Source organism: Pholis gunnellus (assembly GCF_910591455.1).
Source record: "Pholis gunnellus genome assembly, chromosome: 2".
NCBI lineage: Eukaryota > Metazoa > Chordata > Actinopteri > Perciformes > Pholidae > Pholis > Pholis gunnellus.
The window spans coordinates 17,395,968-17,412,050 of NC_136536.1; the positions used below are offsets into that span (position 1 = coordinate 17,395,968).

Genomic DNA, 16,083 nt, shown 5'->3' on the forward strand with positions numbered 1-16,083 from the left:
TTTTCACTTTCTTACCTCCTGCAGGGAATCCAGGGTTAAACTTCTGTTGATTTTCCAATTATAATGTCATCCCCCTGCAATGCAAGACATCAAATATTATATCATAAATAAACACAACATGAGTTCTTGGTTAATAATACTGATTCATCTGTTTTGGGTATTTGCTGTTCTAATAGAGCTAATAGTTTCGTGAGTGTTGTACTTTATCTTGACAAACATTCAGACCTTTTTCAAACCACCGCAACTTTAGAGAAACGACATGTGATTGACACATTGTCTTCAGTTGATACATACAATTGAGCGGGTCATATTGTTACACCTTCACCTGTACCTGGGTGTTAGCCAGATGTGGAGGTTTTGGGGTTACACCTGGTTTCTTTCTGGTAACCACTGGTGAGCTGTCTCTCCTCAGACTCGGAGTCCGACAAAGTGGTGGATGGGGCTTTGAACTCTGGGATACAATCGAGGAGGTGTCGTCCACTAACTCTCCACCAATGCTAGACAGGTAGCTGCGGTCTGAGCGGCTGAAGAGGTTGATGCATTCTCCAGATGATTCAGTGCTGTCCACTAAAGCAGAAACGGATCCTTTAAGAAACAAAAAAGACAGAGATTTGTGCTTTACTTCACACTTTGTGAACATTTTTGGATGCCATTATGGAATTGGAACATTTCAATTTTGTCATTGTCCAGATATGGTACATATCAGTGGGGACATCTGCCATAGTGTCATTCCTGATGCTGCCACCAGGTGGAGCCAGACTAAATAATTTTCAAATCAGCAGTGGCTTTAAAAATACTTTCTCATATTCAAATGTCGTACTTTAGGTTGATAATATCAAAATGTTCACTGGACCTCATCTGTACTATTTTACGTTTTTTTAAACTCACGCAGTGGATGATGCCTCTTCCATTGTTCACAGTTACGATCAAGGTGATGCTGACGAAGATGATGATTGTTGAGTTCATTTTCAGTCACACCCTCTGGGGAGGAGCAGACAGCAAGACTGGTCTCCAACCCCTGTGACTGGTTCCCTGGATAACCAGCAGGGGGCAGCGAGCCCCGTCCAGAGGAGGAAGATGATTGGCTGAGGGTGGTGGAGGCGGTGCTGCCAGAGCCAATGGAGTGTGGTCGTGGATAGTCTAAGCCCCTGTGTGAACAACAGGCCACAGGCACTGACGACACACATAGATAGATGCCACCAAAGAGAAATTAACGGGCTGGGTCAGTGAGCAATGAAGGCACAAGCAGTTATTTCAGGAAAATGTATGTACAATTAGGTTTTGTAAAAAAAAAGACTAGTCTACAGCCATGCTAGCAGCTCTGTGAGGCTGTGAGTGCTTTAAGTAGCGACTGTGGCTAAGTGGAGAGCAGGGCCGTCCTTCAATCAGACGATCGAAGATTCGATCCCCGGCTCCGCTAGTCGCATGTCGATGTGTCCTTGAGCAAGACACTTAAACCCCAAAATTGCTCCCGTAGCTGTGCCTACGGTGTGATAGAATCGTGTAAGTCGCTTTGGATAAAAGTGTCTGCTAAAATACTGACATGCTCACAATATTAACATGCTATTGCTTAGCAAGTCTAATGTTCACAATTTTCATCCTTTTAGTTTAGCATGCTAACATTGCTAGCCCATATTTCTTCAACACATTTTTTAAATAAAATGTAATCAATAACTAGTAGGAATGATGGCACAATCATTGGAGCGTAAAATTATTTTCACTTAAGTTGCTGCCAGTCTGAGGAAAATATTTAGAAATTCTGTTGTAAAGAAATGTTTTGTGTGTTGTTATGCTGCTTACTTCTCCCTGGCAGGGCGCAGCTGACCGCTCGGTCACAGATGGCAGCATCACTGGGTTGAATGTCCATGAAGGGTTTACGGCCCATTCCCATGAACACCCTCTCCTGCATGCGCAGCTCTGAAACATATAGTTTATTAAAAACACGTTTTCTTGAATCCCGTACAGCACTTTGTAAACTGTACTATTAGGTAAGTGCTTTATAAATAAGATATGTTGTTACTACCTCTACTGTGAGTGGCCTGATCCCACAGAATCTTCTCCAGGTCGGTGGTCCACGCTTTCTTCACCTCAATGCTGGAGGCCTTCAGTGTGTAGGTGTCTTCATTTTTTCTCCTGCGGAACCAGATCTCAAAACACAAGCTGCTCACGCTTGAGTTGTGGGTCATCCCAATGTCGCTCGTCTGGGAGATAAAACACAAGCAGACACAGAAATTACACTGATGTAAATAAACACATGTGGTTAGATGTTTTGGTTTCACGAGGAAGCTTTGCATACTGGAGCTTTGCACCAAAACTGGATAATAGAAAACACCTGTGACGTAGAATATACTGTAAATCAAGACAGCAAAACAAGGGGTAATTAGGCTTTATTAGGTAATAAATACAAGAATGTGTTAGAGACCTTAAATGACTGCTTGTAGACATAAACATCGTTGCCAATATCTGTCTTCTTGGTCTTGCTGAAGAGGATGAGGTCTTCAAAGAGAAAGATGCGGCGGACACATTTCTTCTTCCTAAAGAAGACTGTGAACTCATCCTGGCGAATCAGCCGGCCCTGCTCTTTCAAATTCACCTGATAGGGCAGAAACATGTACAGCAGAGCAGAAAGGAAAACTGTTAACTTAATGTAACTGCTGTGTATCAGGTATATCTATTCCTGTGATTTGATATCTTACATCACACTCCAGGATGGCGTCCATGGTGAGCAAATCGTTGCCGTGACGCATCTGAAACCGAACCAGGTCTGCAGCAGCTTGGATCTCAGCCCTCTCCCGCTCCCTCTGACTGCTCGTCAGATCGGGCACATACGAACCCGTGCCACACACACTTTGTGCGCACACACTAGATGCGAGCAGTGTATCCTGGATCATGTCTTTTGGCCTGTATGAGCCAGCCAGAGCCAGCATGTCCTGAAGCAAGAGGCTGTACTTGCTGATCCTCTGGATGGGCCTCAGCAGGTAGGATGAAAGGTCCATCATGTCCCCCAGCTCCTGCTGCTTCTTCTGTGAGGGGAAACAAAGTGGGACTGTGAAGTTGAAAAGGTAAAGCATGAGACTAGTACTCCCAGGGCGTGATGACTGCCGCAGCCATCGGAGTTCAAAATGCAACAAGATTTGTCCTAAAATGAGAATTGAGTTTCTGAGGAAGATGGAGCCTACATAGTGTTACCACCAAAAGGAAAGGGGTGTAGAACATCTGCTTAAGAAGATTTCAAATGGGAAACTCTCCTGCTTGTATGTTTCAGTTAAGAGAAAGACAGGACATGTAAACTGACCTTGAAGATGTCATGGCGACGGTGCAGGATCAGGGCGTCTGACAGAGGTTTGTTCTTGCTGTAGAGAGCGTACAGGCCAAAACTCTCACTCTGTGGAAAGATTTAAACCATATTAGGACCCACAGTGGTGGAATGAACTCCCCACTGATGTCAGGACAGCAGAGTCGCTGCCAATCTTTGGGCGCAGGCTGAAAACTCACCTGAAGTACTACCCTGAGCCTTCCACTCAGCACTTATTGTATTCGTATTAGTTCGTTGCACTTATTGTATTTGTTTGTTTCTGCACTGTACGTTTGCTCTGGTTTATGCTCTTAGATGCTTGTTTAACAAAGGAGATGCACTTATGACTTCTGGTGACTAGTAGTTCCCTTGAATACCTATGTTGAATACACTTATTGTAAGTCGCTTTGGATAAAAGCGTCTGCTGAATGACTGTAATGTAAGGTGGGACAAAAATGTAAAAGCCAACAATCATCTGTCATGATAACTGACTGAAATCCTGCTACTGTATGTGTCGACTTCTGTCTCATCACATCTTGAGAAGTAGGACGGGACTATTCTGTAATTTCAATTAAACAATAAAAAAAGATGAAAAAGACAAATACACAAAATGTTGATCAACACAATCAGATTAAAAAAACTAGGCTAAAACCACAATACAAAATACAAACATTATAAACAGAAATAATATACAATATATAACTTCTCACATGTCTGAGAAAGCAGCGGGCCACCATGCCGGGCTCCCTCTGGCAGGCCTCCAACTCTGGCAGGAAGTAGTGACTGTGGAAGTCGTAAAGCTTCTCCAGGTTACCGAAGATGATGCCTCGCTTGCCCCTGAGGTCCTGGGGGATGTCTGGTCTGTCCAGCAGGGGGAGGTAGTGGGTCAAGATGTAGCCCAGTGAGCGCACGTACTCCCTCTCTGTGAACACCAGCTCCTCCAGGACTCGCTGCAGCCTCCTGGTGACACAAACAGAACAAATCTCCAATAACTTCAAACACAGACTGTTAAACTACAGTACATATTCTATTCTATCTACATCCAAAGGCTTTCTTATAATTATTCCTTTGATTTTGAACTAATGATTTGCACTGTGCTTTGCTCTGAGAATGAAGTTGAGCGTAATCATTCATCATTTTAAGTTCATTACTCTTTTGTTCCTTACACTTGCCTGCTAACATGTTCTATATTGTATTATTGTGTGTTATATGTTTGTTGTTATGCACACTGTAATGTGAATTTGATAAGTGCTCTTCAATAATATATAATTTAGCTTTTAGTGTTTGCAAATAATTAATTTTATCTTCTCATCCTTTGTTTACCTAATTCTTTATATTTTTGCATCTGTACAAACCAAATAATATTGGAAAAGTTCCTTGTTGTATTTATTCTAAGTCTGAAGAAGTGACGCGATGAAAGGATATTGAACAATGAACTGAACTAATATTTAAAGAGACTGTTTTGCTGCCTTCACTGGGAAAAAATGTCAAGTGTCTGACCGCAGCCAGCATCAGTGACGTCAAGGGGTCGTGGATTACACGTGTTCGTCACTGCAGTAAGGTGAGAAGATAAACCACTTTCACATTTCAGAACATGATACAGTGACGTGCTGTCATTTTACTCTCTCCACATGCAATGTGACAGAAAAGAAACATGCCAAATATGAATGAATTATGAGAATGAGCCCCTGTGCACAGACAAGTAAAACACCTCCTCCATCCTGCATATCAGCTCCTCTGCTGCAAACATATTTAACTTGATTCAATAAGTTTGCTGTACGCTTACCGTAGCCTATAAATAGACAGGCAACTCTATTACATCGCAAAAAAAGAAGAAAAAAAACCCTAACTATATTCATTTGATTGCATTTCATAAGAAAGGACTCAATTTGTTATCAGGAGCCAAACATGTTACTGGGATATCCCTACTTAAGCCTGAGCCCAATGTGATACATAGATCCCAGTGTCAGGTGGGTTCAATAAACCACCATGTTGACAAGTAAAAAGAGAAGTGAAGAGAATCAGAAGAACAGTACCTGTACTTCATTGGAAGCTTACAGACAGAAAGAGCAAATGAAATCTCATTAAGACTTACAACAATAGAAAGATTAAAGGCATTCAACTCACAAAATATCATCTTGCAAGCATATTTTCCAACATGTAGTAAACTTACAGGGCATTGCTGGCACTCTCCTGTGGACTTGCCAAACAAAACGCCCCCTCATATCCCCCGATGGGCAGGCTGGAGTGTTTGCCGCATGAAGTCCCGTTACACCCTGCAGCCCCCCGGTCGCTCATACAGGACTCTTCTGAGCAGAAGCTCCCGTGGCGGGAGATCTGGAACTTCTGAGCCTCCTGGAGGATCCGACAGGACGGCTGACCGTGGTGGGAGCAGGATGATGGGGGTCGAAGCCGCTGCTCTGGAGGAGTGGATGACCCCGCTGTTGCTACTCCTGTGGTGCAGGAGTCCTGGCTCACCGACCTCGCTCCAAGACCTCGTCCCCATGGAAACCACTGGCACCCGACAGTGTGGGACTGAGATAAAGCAGCAGCATCCCTCTCACTCCTCGTCTGTCTCCTCCTCGTCTCTCTTTCTGTTCTTCTTGCTGACCTATTATTGAATGGTTTCAAGCAATTAAAAAAAAACAAATATCAGCAGCGTCTAAAATGTTTCAGGCACATTTAAACGAGTGGTACTTTTTAACAGCAATGTCACAGCGAAATCAACACACTACTAAATCCTTGTTGAGTGAGATGAATGTACCAACAGATTACCTGTGAGGTGACTGTGGAGTGACCTTTGACCCCTGGCTGGTTCCAGCATCAGTGTGATCCTCAGGTGTGATGTTACAGCAGGCTACAGTCGTCGAGTTAGTGTTGTTGCTGCCCAGGATCGGCCTTCTCTTCCCTAAATCCACCGCTCCCGCCACGATGCCCTCCCACTGAGGGTGCCGAGGCCCGGGCGTTGATTGTACCACCAGACTCTGGCCACCGGAGGACGGCGTCTGAACATTAGTGCTGACCACATCAACATAGTGAAGTTCACACCAGCTGCTAGAATCTGGTTGATGTTGGAAAACCTTCTCCACATCCTGCATCCTCTCCTGAAGCTGCTGCCTGGCCTCCTGGCATCTCAGCCAGGCTACGTTCCAGACCTGCATCCCCCTGGAGCCCTGCAGGGCGCTGGCCTGGGCCTTCACCTCCTGAAATCTCTCTGGGCTAAACTGGAGGAACCTGTCTTGGAAGGTCTGGAGGACGGAGGTGTCGTTGCTTGACAGTAAAACACTGGTGGTGGTTGGGCCTGAGGCATGTGCTGCGTGGTTATCAGACGGGCAAAGGGATGCAGTGCTGACTCTGCGGTCTTGGTTTTGGTGTTGTATTGGCTGAGTGTTTGTTTGATTGACAGGTGATTTAGTCTGGTGCGTTGTTTGGATTCTGGATTGATCCTGGTCCAGGTACTCAATGCATTCGCTGGCGAGAGCTGTAGCCTGTTTGGAGAGTACAGAGGTTTTCTTTTATACATTTACATACACATGCCTTACACATTAAATATCTGTGGAAAAAACAAAAACAGCATGAGATTATATGGATATACCAATCAACCGCAGTCGAGAAGTAATTACCTAATTATTTTGAGATTACATCACAAGAGAAAGGAGCATCAAAGTAACATCAAATGCTACATTTTCAATAATTGTTCTACAACAACATAATTGGTCTACTCTGTAATTACAGTCTCTGCAAAAGTATTTGAATAGTTGAATAGTACAATAATCTACATAGTTCACTAATAATTACTGATTTCGGCATTTGAAGCTGCTCAGCTACATTAGTGTGTAATTGATTTATTTCGGTCCTACTGTACATCATTCTACATTTAGAATGTATTCTCATTATAGTAGTTACATACCTATATGCTGGAGCAATATAATTCCTGCCAAAAATTATATATGCAAAAGAGTGATAAAAAATTCAAAGAGCACAAGCTACATACTGATCTTGAATACTTGAACTTTGAATACTGATAATGATTTGTCTTACACCAACCTGCTCACAAAAATCACACACGTTGACCATGATCTGCAGCTCCCTGCCAGATGCCTCCGCCCTGCACAGAATGTCCTCCAGGCCTGACTTGAAGGTGCTAACTAGAGTCCCGAACGCCTCCGTCTCTGGGTAGGGGAACCCACTCTGCTGGAGTCGCTCTGCCTCTGACACCAACGTCATGGCGTGGTGCCTTCGATCCTGGAGGAGGAGGGAGAGAGAGATTCAGACGGGTGGACAGACAGAGACACATAACTACATGACGGCGGCAAGAAAACATACTCACGTTTGCTTCAATAAGGAAACCAGTGAAGCTGTTGAGGATCTGCTCCATTCGGTCTCCAGAGTTGTTGACTGACTCAACCTCCAGCAGGTGGTGCTCTCCCTCTACATGAAACCACTGTTGCATCTGCAGTCACGGAAGATGGACAAATATGTTGTGTTTACTGGCATGAGCACGAGCTGAGTTCAATGTAAATTGCCGTTGTTGCACCTTCTTAATTCAGTATACTGCTGTAGAGGGTCAGTGGGTGGAGGATTGTATGCTTCTTTTTGATTGTTTTTATGTTTTAAAAGAGTGAGTGTCCAATATAAGTGCAAAATGTAAATAAATTGATGAAGTTGTTAGGTAAAAGAACAAGCTGGCCCAGAGCTAAGCAACGTAACCATCAGTCCCAGAAAAATATGCAATACAGTATGTAGTGACGTAAAACACAGACGAACAAAACAAATCAAAATACTAAATCCTGAAATTCATTGAATGACATTTGATCTACTCATCACCATGACCAAATGTTCATGAACTCAGGGACAAACAAAACCTAATATATGCAAGATGCATTCATCTGAACATCTGAAGGCAGATTTGACAGTCAGTTTTTAGAAACGTACCTGCATTAAGTGTCCCTCCACTTCTCTGAGTTGCAGCAGATACTCCAGGTGTTCCAGTGACATGTTGGACCTCTGCACGAGGACATGAGCCTGCTCCTCCACATGGTTGTACAGGCTGGTCACCGAGTCCACTGCATCACTGCATACGGGAAAGAGACAGATCATAGACGTAAGAAAGACAAATAATAGATAAAGTGAACTAGTGTTCTGGAAGATAAGGATTAGGCAGCATATTTAGGCCTAATGGCTACATTTTGATCTCAACATAGTTTCCTCTTCAAAGGACAAGAGGCTACTATTTGTTTTTGTCCTGTGTATCTCAAATCACTTGCTATCAAATAATAAGCCTGGAAGTGTGCTGTAGCTGCACAAGTTAATATTCAAGTTAGGTATATTTGGTGTGGTGGTTGGCAGGAATATGTTTAATCTAGTGGTTTATTTTCTAGCAGCTAGATGTATATTCAATCACAGGGTATCAAAAGTGTTAACAAGCTTATCCCAAAAAAGACTGTAGAGCCAATAGCTAGGTGTACATGTAAATATAGCAGATGAGAGCAGGAGTTTACCTGAGGTCCTCGCAGTGCGGGTATTTGAGGTCACTCTCCTTTCTCAGCCTCGCTAGGATGGCCCCGCCCTCCCTCTGCAGGCTGACCAATCGACTGTCCTCCAGGACATTCTTCATCAGAGTCCTCTGGTCCATCATGCACTGCTGCACAGTCTGTAGGCAAAAAGACGTTTTGAGATCAGCAGATGATACAATAACTCCTTCAAATCATCAATATTGTTGTTGGTCGTTTTCTATGTGCATTTATCAAAAGCATACTTTTATATATAGAGGAGCTATAAATGTTATCCTAATAAAACACACACACACACACACACACGCACACACACACCTACACACACACACACACACACACACACACACACACACACACACACACACACACACACACACACACACACACACACACACACACACACACACACACACACACACACACACACAGTATGTACTGTATTACCTTATTAAGGCTTTAAGGTACCTGTACAGTGTCTGTCCTCTGGAGCTCCTCTAACTTGCTGATGGCTCTCAGAAGAAGGCTGGACGCCTCATGAAGATCAGACACAAATGGGAAAAGTTTCTAGAGAATAAAAGATGTGGACATGAGTAAATCATGTGTATTTCAGAGTCAGTGCAGAGGAGGGAGCTAATGTATTGACGTGACTGTCTCACCTGGTGCAGCTCTATCCAGTCACAGTGGCTGTGAGACAGTGTGCCATCCAGGCGGGAGCTTAGCTGACTCACCTCCACCAGCTTGAACAAGGCTTTCATGGATGTCACCACTTCAGTCTGCTTTGAGGTAACAAGTGTCAAAGTAACGTTTTCACAGCTACAGAATGGACAATTCTTACGTGATAATCCACCGCATAACCCCCTTTGTGTCTTTTATTTAACATACTACATATTTTTCTGCAATGCTATTTATTAGTTCTGTAAAATGTATTATTCCCCTTTCATCTAATTTAGCTACTGCAGTGTTCTGAAATAAACTGGAACCTTAAAAGGCGCACAATGTAACTTTTTAACTTGCTCCACAGCACAAAGTGACCATGTGGGATCTGACTGGGTTGTTCATCAACAACAACTCATATGATTATTAATATGTCTAAATCATTATTTTTCTGATTTCTTTACGTTTGGACCCTCACTTTCTAGTCCATACTCATATTTGGAACCAAACTAATATCTTAGTAACAAGCTCAGAGGCACCGGTGACTTGTTGTTTGTTGGTATTTGTTTTATGTACCAGGTCAGTGGCACATTTTGTTTTGCTCATGAAGTATTTTTTCTTCTTCTTATCCTCAATGTATATGCTGTATATGGGCACAATTCTCCTGCCCATAGTGCTAAATCAACCTTTGAAGTTAGAAATACAACAGATTGTATGGTAGTTTTTCCTAAAGTATACTTACACTCAGTTTGCACCTACATTATGTTACACTGTACACGGATCTATTTGGATTAACAGTTGGTCAATATTTAATCCTGTTAACTAAATACAAAAATGTCTGATTGTTAATTCAACTGAAACCCTTCTGTGGCTCCCAAAGTTGATGGTCAGTTGATGTTGAGATATTTCACTACATAAGTGAAGACGGATTAGAAAAGTCATTCGGATTCATCCTCTGGGGACCCCTGAATGTTACATTTTTAAGGTAATGTGTTATCAAGATATTATAGTCTGATGAGATAAAAAAACCACTGACCAACTGACATTGCCATATGTGGCTACACTGCTAGCATGGCTAAAAACACACCTTGATCAAACAGATCAATGAAGCGTAAAGCCTTCTCAGATTAATGATTGTTTATAGAAAACCACACAGAAATGTTTCTCCATTGGCGGCGTTTTGATATTAATAAAGAATGAAAAAGCTGACCTGGATGCCGGGACACCTCTCTGGTCGAAGGCTGTTCTCCTTATTCACCAGCAGCACGAAACTATTTACTGCATGGGGAGTCTGCTCCTGCAACATACATCATAACCACATTCATGCTTTTTTTATTTAAGTCACACCCTTTTATTGATCATCACAAATAAATCAGAGAATATTTTACACATATGGGCATTACATTTTAAAAAGTAAATTGTCTAAACTGTGTCTTTAATAAATAAAAACAAACACTTATACTACACAATACAGTACATTGTACATTTGATTGCAAATGAGAGGATGAACATTACATTACACACAACTATTCAATAAACCAGAGGACATCTGGATACGCTGTTTATGCTGCTGAGATGCTGCTTTCACTCAGAAATAATCGTCTGTGAACAGCAGCACTCCAGTCAAGAATAAACATACAGTCAACACTGATCTGCTGTAGTCAGCTGTGATGCAGAACTTTCTGTGCTTCTTACCTGAAGCATCATCAAGGCCTTATAGAGCTGCGGCTGAGGATTTGTCCTCCTTGAATCAAAAATGAGCGTCAGCCCAGCTTCTCTGATTTCTCTCCTGGATACAGAGATAGAAAAAAAGCGACCACAATAAAACAGACATGACCACAAAGATGCTGAAAGTTCCTTCTAGTATGAATTTGGTTAATTAGTTGATTCCTTGATTCATTCATGATTTACTGGCATATGGATGCTACCTGGTGATAGTGCGGAAGTAGAGCAGCATCTGTAAGAGCTCTTGGCTGGTTACAGCTGATCTCCATCCCTGGTGCTGTCCATAGAGCTCAACTATTGCCCTGCCTGTCCTGTCTCTGCCGCCTGAAGGGGTAAGAGAGAGAAAAGATCAGGGAACATGCTGTTCTCGCTGAGAATTTCCAGTGACTTAATGACTTGATCTCCAAAAGAGGAGAGAGAAGAAAGCGTTTTATTTTGATAACTAACTGATACTAGCACATGAGGGGAAATCACAAACCAAAAAGCTCAAAGAAAGAAGAGCAAAGAGCAAAGGTAAAGAGAGAGAGAGGGGGGGGGTTGGGGGTACCTGGGTGAGTTTTACTGCCATTTCAGAAAAAAAGAGAATGTTCAAGACATGAGAAAAGACAATTCAAAATACATCTAACAGACTGATATACTGTTAGCTTTTAGGTAAGCTGTTAATCATTTACTTATTTAATACAGAATTATTTCACGTGTTTTATTTTTATGCACTGTGAAGAACTTTGTCACTCTGCTTTTGAACAGTTGCCAAACAATGTATATTGATTATTATGATCATCCTGGTTGTTTGAAGTTATTTGCGGTTTCTCAAACTAACTTACCTGTGATGGAGGCCACTCCTAAGTAGAGGGGGTGGGCTCTGGGGTCTGGGGATCCCAGCGGAAGGTGGTCAGGTCTGGGACGGGTAGAGGCAGGCTGGGGGATCTTCTGTGTCTCTGTTGCTGGAGGTGGATCTGTCTGTGACGGGTTCTCCATCTGAGGGCCATTTCTACTGGTTATGAACTCACTGCCAGGCTGAGCAGCATCTGTAGAAAGTGGACACATTTAGCTGTAAGGAGGCTGATGACGGATGATTTTCATCTGTTAGTAAACAACAATGAAATCAACCTATTGAACCCTACATGCTAAAGATCAAATTAGATCTGAATATGACACAAGAGCAACATTACTTTGTACCTGGAATGACCATCTTCCTCCTGTTGATCTTGGGTGAAACCAGTCCAAAGGCTGTGCTGTTTTTACATTTGACCACATGCAGCTGGGGAATCTCTGCACAGGAGCCAGTGTTTTCTCTTCTTCTAACGTTTTGACCTTCGACAATGACCAGCGCACACTTCTCCGAGGTGTTCACCACAGCTGTGGAGAGGGATGAACATCTTCCATCTGAAAGGGATTCATGTCTGTTCTGTGGTGCTGAAAGAGGCTGAGGAAAGTGTGGACTCACTCCCGTGGAATTGGTTCTGCTTTGTAGCCTTTCATGAGGCATGAGGGTCATGTTCATTGCTGAAACTTCAGTTGAAGTAACCGGTGATCTGTGGTGTGTGGCAGAGGTCACATCTGACTGGTTAGGATCTTTCAAGCTTGTCCCGTTCACATTGTGTAAGTTGCCATAAGTTTTGACAGAGTGTGCATCCCTTGGTTCCCTGAATCGCAGAGTGGTCCTTTCAGTTGTTTGTTCTGGTAGACCACCAACTTTTAAAACATTCGTTCTCCTGTAATCCATACAGGGGGCAGTGTTTGTATCTCCTGTTTTCCAATATGGAACAGTGTTCTTCTCTCCTGACTCCTTACAGATGGCTCCACCTACAGAGGAAGGAGACTGGTGGTGCATCCCGGGATCAAACCCTGTTCCTTGAACATTGCACCATGGATCCACTGTTCCAGTCTCTGGTACTCTTTTGTCACACTGTGAGAAATCACCATCCTCCTCCACCACTGCTAACATATTCCCCCTGTCCTTCTCCTGCCCAAAGGGGACAGGGTTTTGTATAGCAGCCTGGTAGGAGTCCCTGTATCGACACCTCAGCTCCTGAGACGCCTTTCCGCCTTGTCTTCTCCTCATGCACGGGGTACAGGGTTGCTCTGAGAACCGGACAGTGCGGACACACTGAAAAGGTTCAAGGGAGTCAGGGTGAGGGTGATGGGATTGGGAATGGTGGAGAGCGGTTTCGGCGGACATGTTGGGCGTTAATGATACAGCAGCCTCTGATCCAGAATGACTTTGTGTTCGTGGTTTTGTAGGTAACTGTCCATGTGCTTGTGACTGTGCTTGAGGTGGTGTCTGTGTGTTAGGCTCCATTTGTGCACATGGCTCCATTTGTGCTCGTCTGTGTGGATATCTTTGCCTTTGCGGTTCGATTTGTGCATGCGATTGCATTTGCCCTTCTAATTTCTGTTGTTCTTCAGTTGCTGACTGAGCTCTACTAAAAAGCATAGTTGCCTGAAGAATATCAATATATTCTCCTTCGGCAAATGTGTGGCCGGTTGGCTCTCTCCAGCTTATATCTTTAGTGTTTGTATCTTTATGTTTATCTGGCCCTATAACAATTACACCCTTTTCTTCACGTTTGCAGGTAGTTGTATCTCCGCTTGCAGGGGTGCGTGTGCCTGAAACTGTGCTCGTTTTTGTGGCTGTATTTGGGCCGGTCCCAGTGAGGCAGCTGTCCCACGTATTAGGAGACACCCAGCCAATAGGCTTAGGCTCACTTTCAGTCTCTTTCACTTTGACTAGTCTAGATGAAGAAGCAGCGCTAGCATCCACGAGGCAGAGTGACACAGCAATGCCGTGCCTCGCTGGACATATTCGGGTCTCCACAGAGAAGGCAGAGGGACGTGAGGAAGATGCTAAAATAGAATTTTGAATAGTTACAGGATACTGTTTTGGTGAAGAAGTCTTTGAAGGAGAAAGAGGAAGTGAACGATTTGATGAAGAATTCTCAGGGAAATGAGGAAGAGGTGGAGGATGAGGAAGCGGAGGTGGTGAAGGAGGATATGAAGGAGGAGCCGAGGCCATACTACTCCCAGCACACAGTGGCACCTCCACAAAATCCGGCACGGCCACCCGTTCCCATGGCAACCTCACCACGCCCCGCTCAGTGGCGAGCAGGCATTGGCTGAGAGGCGTTCCATGGCGGCCCTGGTTGATCTCCTCTAACCAGTCACGGCTGAATATACAAGGATAGGATGTTTCAGCAATCGGAGTCTCCTCGACAACTTCCACTATAAGCCCCTCCTCTTCCAGGAGGCTGCAGACCAAGATGCGAGCTGATTGGTTACAGAATGGTGCCACCTGGAGGTAAAAGTCGCCAGGCTGAAGTAGCAAAGGGTTGATGGGAGCGAGGTGGACGACAACTTGGTCACGTAAACATAGAGGCCAGCCCTCACACAGGAAAAGTACATCAGAGTACTGAGCCTGTAAGGAGAGAAGGACATGATAGGGTTTCAGTTTTAGAGGCACATCAATATTTGTGTCTATTTTCATTATAAATTAAGTCGAGCAATAAGATCTTAGAGCAGCTGTATGTCTGTATGTCTCTTTAGACAGTCAACAAGACAGCGACTTACACATGCAGCCTGCTGCACGGTGTCTAAGATGTGCTTGGCTGGGACCAGAAAGTCCAGCAGGCACCGCAGAGCATCTCCCCGATAACGTCTATCAATGATTTGGAAGAGCTGGCTGAGAAGAGTGGGGGCGGTGGCCTCAAAGGGCGGGTACAGCGCCGACAACAGGTTCTGGATCGAGCTTTCCAGAGAATCAATGTTCTGGAAACACAAGAAAAGAGAAATCAGAGGCCTAAGAATAGCTTTGCTCGATATCCTTCTGGTTAATCAGTTACAAGGTAGTCAGGCCGGGATCTGTGGTTACTCCTGTATATAGACCTACGCTACTTGGACAAGTTGTCATTTAGTCAGTAACATCTCAAAGCTAAACGTCACACCAGTGATTCCAGGAATACCTGCCATGTACTGATGTTTGTGATTTTCAAAAGAATAATATCAACATAAACTCTGCTGTACTGACACATATTCACACGTTGAACCACTCGCACAATGTAAAAAGATTAGTTAAACATGCCACTGCACTCAGACAACATTTCATCCTCAATTCAAAAAGCAAATGATGAATCATTATTTCTGCTTTTAGTAAGTAGCTTGTTAATACTAATGAGATGGCTTCTTGAAGTAACAATATTTATGCTAAATCCCTACAAAAGCTACAACTAATCTGAATTAATTGATTAGTATACCATTACCATTTCCAGAAGCCAGAGGAGAAGTCTTAAAATTGCCTGTTTTATCTGAACAGCATACCAACATTTTGAGATATTTAATCTACAATGAAACAATACAGAGAAAAGCAGAACATTCTCAGAATAGAGAATCTGGAAACAACAAATGATAAATGACAGGTAATCGATTGTTAAAAGTATAAATATTCTTGCAACTGAATAATCAACAAAAAGCATTTACTTAAATCCCCTGTAATGTACAGTAGTGCTACACAAGAGGAAACCTGGAGTCACTGACATTCATCTCACTGGCGCCTATAACAGTAAATTACACAGGCCTTGTCCTGCTCAGGGAATAGCTACACAAACACAAACCCTCTGTGCTCATCATTAAACAGCCAGCCTGACAGCAAACATTCAAGTAAACACAGTGTGTGATGGCTGGTCTCAAGGCTAGCTAGCCTCCCGGTTTACAGTTTCACATTCCCTTTGACCTGAACCCAGGGCCCGCGACCCAATTTTAGGCGCTGCTTTATTTAGCACCCAGCAAAGGCCACAGCAGCGGACCTCGGGGTTAATGTATATACATGCATGGCTGAGGCTCTGCGAGAAGATATATGGCATCAGGAAGGGCTGCGTGTGTGTCGACGCACAACATTAA

The 16,083-nt window shown here is 43.5% G+C and overlaps 1 protein-coding gene across 1 annotated transcript; it reads right to left on the reverse strand.

Annotated features, from left to right (window-relative positions):
* Positions 1-313: 313 nt before the first annotated feature.
* On the reverse strand, positions 314-15,449 carry LOC306708742 (pleckstrin homology domain-containing family G member 4B-like; the record flags this gene model as incomplete). The annotated part of the gene is made up of 25 exons (XM_079176665.1): positions 314-585; positions 889-1,173; positions 1,801-1,917; positions 2,024-2,201; positions 2,423-2,593; positions 2,697-3,023; positions 3,296-3,385; positions 4,006-4,255; positions 5,469-5,604; positions 6,180-6,783; positions 7,343-7,540; positions 7,626-7,748; positions 8,231-8,369; positions 8,797-8,948; positions 9,277-9,375; positions 9,468-9,584; positions 10,676-10,762; positions 11,161-11,254; positions 11,394-11,514; positions 12,015-12,218; positions 12,370-12,549; positions 13,114-13,300; positions 14,231-14,605; positions 14,758-14,955; positions 15,441-15,449. The coding sequence occupies 25 exons, from the start codon at positions 15,447-15,449 to the stop codon at positions 314-316; spliced, it is 4,713 nt and encodes a 1,570-aa protein (XP_079032791.1).
* Positions 15,450-16,083: the final 634 nt, after the last annotated feature.